The 3138-nt window shown below is 64.7% G+C and overlaps 1 protein-coding gene across 1 annotated transcript in view; it reads right to left on the bottom strand.

Annotated features, from left to right (window-relative positions):
• The window catches only part of MYO7A (myosin VIIA), a 106216-nt gene that overhangs the window by 14441 nt on the left and 88637 nt on the right, over positions 1-3138 (bottom strand). Inside the window, exons 36-38 of the mRNA XM_006149970.3 lie at positions 2219-2388; positions 1289-1479; positions 705-829 (exon numbers count right to left, since the gene is read on the bottom strand). Of these exons, the coding sequence (XP_006150032.1) occupies positions 705-829; positions 1289-1479; positions 2219-2388 (486 nt within the window). The remainder of the gene's footprint in view (positions 1-704; positions 830-1288; positions 1480-2218; positions 2389-3138) is intronic.

Here is a 3138-nt window from a genome sequence, read left to right as displayed (position 1 = left end):
GGCGAGGTCAGGGGGTGGGAAGTTACGGTGACAGGGAGGAGTGGGTTCCGGGCTCATGCACGGCAGGGCGACCGCGGTTAACAATAACCCACAGTGCATTTCAAAGGCGCCAGAAGCGAGGGGACAGGGGTCTGAATGTTGTCGCCATAAGGAAGTGCTGATTGTCATGGCAGTCACCCTCACTGGGTTGTCCCGCACTGTGATTGTGTATAGCACACCACACCCGTAAATGGTGCGACCGTGGGTCACCAGGCACAGACTACTCTGAGCGAGAGGGCTCTACTGCCTGCCCCGGATCACCCTGCAGAGCTCGGTGCAGATGCTGCCTCCTCTAGGAAGCCCGTCTTCTGTCCTTAACCCACTGTGGGGCACAGAGTCACAGCTGCCTGCTCCCCCACCTGTCTGCCCTCCGGCCCGTGAGCGTGGGTAGGGACCTGTCTGGGTGGGCGTGGGCAGGAAGGACAAGGTGTGATGGCGCATGATGGCCCACCCCCAGGACAGAGCCCGCCTCCTCATCCTGCGGCCCAGGCCCTTCCCACAGCGGGGCCCTGCCCACAGAGAGGATGTGCACACAGAGGGGTCCTGCCACAGCAGAGACTCTACCCACAGCGGGGCCCTGCCCACAGCAGGGATGTGCCCACAGCGGGGATGTGCACACAGAAGCGGCCTGCCCACAGTGAAGCCCTGCCCAGCGGGGCTGGCACCTGAAGTAGTCGTAGGAGAACTCCTCCAGTGTGTAGGGCTTGGCGCGCACCTCGGGCTCTGCCGTTCGCAGCTGCAGGAGCCGAACGACGTCCTGCCTCTGGTCGGGGGTCATGGTGACCAGGGCCTAGGCCGAGAGACGGGGGTTTGGATCGGCTCCCGCTGGAGGCTGCTAGGAGCACAGGGCAAAGCCAGGGCCTTCTAGCCCAGCTGGGAGTCGGTGGACGGCCCCCTTCCCTCAGACCCCCGGCCACCCCTGCCACCTCTGTCGCCCTGGCTCGACCTCCTTGGGGGTGCCGCCTCTGGCCCAGGCTGGGTCACTCAGAGAGCCCGGACAGGGAGGGGCCCATGGGAACTGCCTGGGCACCCGTGGGCTCCCACCTCAGCCGAGCCACCAGATGCCCCTTCCCAGCGCCCTCGCGGCCCTCTCCTCCCACCCCGCCTGCAGATTCTCGGCCCCCCAGCTGTCAGTTCACGTCCCTAAGACCCCCGGATTGTTTCCCCAAAGCTGCAGGCCATTAACCTTCCTGTCGCCCCGTCCCGCCCTGGGTCATGGGCAGAGAACCACGAGGGTCGGGCCACGTACCACGATCTCCCGTGGTGGCATGGTGGCCGTGGGCATGACGTACACACAGTCGGTGGGGAAGTCCCCGCGCTGCTTGGTCCGCTCATTGATGCCATTGGCCCAGCCCGAGGTCATGACCTGCTCGCCCGTGTCGCGGTCCAAGACGATGAGGTCCCCCTTGGCAAAGCTGAGGAAGCCTGACTCCTCGCCCGCTGCCCCCGGGGCAGACAGAGACTGGCTGATGATCTCAGCCACGACTTCCGCCCAGGGTCCAAGGCCCTGTGCCACTCAGTCTGCCTCCCTCCATCCTCCCTCCACCCTGTCACAGCCACCACCACCAGATGGGGCCACGGCATGGCTCCCCACCGCCCTAGGAGAAAGCCCATCCCCAAGGCCTGTTTTGAGTGGGCCTCCCGACTCCTGTCCCTCCTCCCTCACCCCCCACGGGAAACTCAGGTTCTCAGACAGGACAGGCGGGCTCCTGCCTCCGTGCTCCGTCCACACCCTATTCTCTGGCCACATGCTTCCTCCTGAGCCCTGAGCTCCCAGCTTCGCAGCCCCAGGCGTCCCTGGTCAGCTCCACCCCCAGCCCCTGGTCTCCTGCCTCCTCCCCGGGCAGGGTGAGGTCCGGGTCATCGCTGTCTTTTCCTTGCTGTGCCCAGAGCCTCAGTGGCCCAGGGGATGTGTTACTGCTGGTGTCATGGGACAGTGGGTGGGCACATGGGGGACACAGAGGGGAACCCTGCCCTAACCTGGAGATGGTGACAGGAGTGAAGTCTGCAAGACAGAGCGTGGGAGGGCGAGGTGGGAGGCACGGGGTCTGCCACATGGTCCAGTGTCGGGGGAAGGTGGCCACCAAGCATGGCAGCCCTGAATGCCTTTAATGCCGAGGCCACAGTCAGAGCCTGCCTGCACCCCAACACCTGCTGGCCCAGGCTGGCAGCCACTCACCAGGGTTGGGGTTATCCTGCAAGGCCACCACGTACTTCGACCTCTTCCGGAGCCCCTCAAGGAAGGTGACCACCAGGTCACGGATGTCCTCGGCATTGCTGGACGTGAAGGTGTACTCGTCCCCCTTGATGGTGGCCAGCGTGAAGCTGGGGGCCTTCAGTTTTGCTCCCCTGCAGGACCAACACGGAGAACAGGGCCCGGTGGGGGTCAGGCCTGCAGGGCTCGAGGGGGACGCAGCACAGCTTGGCTCCGGGCAGCCCAGTGAGAGCAAGACGCGGCACTCCCTGGAGGAGACCAAGGCCAGCCTAATCAGATGTGGGCACCACGGGAGACGGCCCGGGTCAGGCACGTTCAGTCCATGTCAGATGGGGCCCCGTAGAGCCAGGCATGGCCCAGGAACCCCACAGGCCTGGCCACTTACTGTTGCCTAATCCTTACTCACCCTGCCAGTACCAACCTGGGTGCTGATTCCTCCAGGAAGTCCTCCTGGCCCTCCCACATCACTCACTGCACTGTCCCCTTCTCTATTAAAACTCCAAGAGGGCAAGGGCTACCTGGTCACCTCTGTGTCCTGGGTACCTGGCAATGCCTGGTCAGAGCCAGACGTGGCCTGACTGCCACAGCAGAGGCAGCCCAGGACAGGGGAAGGGGCTGCTGCAGAGCCGGGAAGGCCCCCCGACACCTACATGACTGCACTTCGCAGTTTACAGACTGTCACATTCGTCACCATTGCTGCTGAAAGAACCTGTCAGACCCTCCTCAGGAAGAGGACTTGGCAGTGGGGTCCCCCAGGCCCCTAAATCCCAGCTCCAGCTCTTCACGCGCGCGCCAGCCTCAAACCCGCCGCTAACGTGTCTGAAAGCCGCCCCTCCGTGCGAGCAGAGGGTGCCCGGGGCCGGCCCAGCAGCACTCAAGGCCGG

Source organism: Tupaia chinensis, unplaced genomic scaffold (genome assembly GCF_000334495.1).
Source record: "Tupaia chinensis unplaced genomic scaffold, TupChi_1.0 Scaffold000274_1, whole genome shotgun sequence".
Classification (NCBI taxonomy): Eukaryota; Metazoa; Chordata; class Mammalia; order Scandentia; family Tupaiidae; genus Tupaia; species Tupaia belangeri.
Note: the sequence above shows the minus strand (reverse complement) of the source record. Positions and strands in the feature narration are given on the sequence as shown.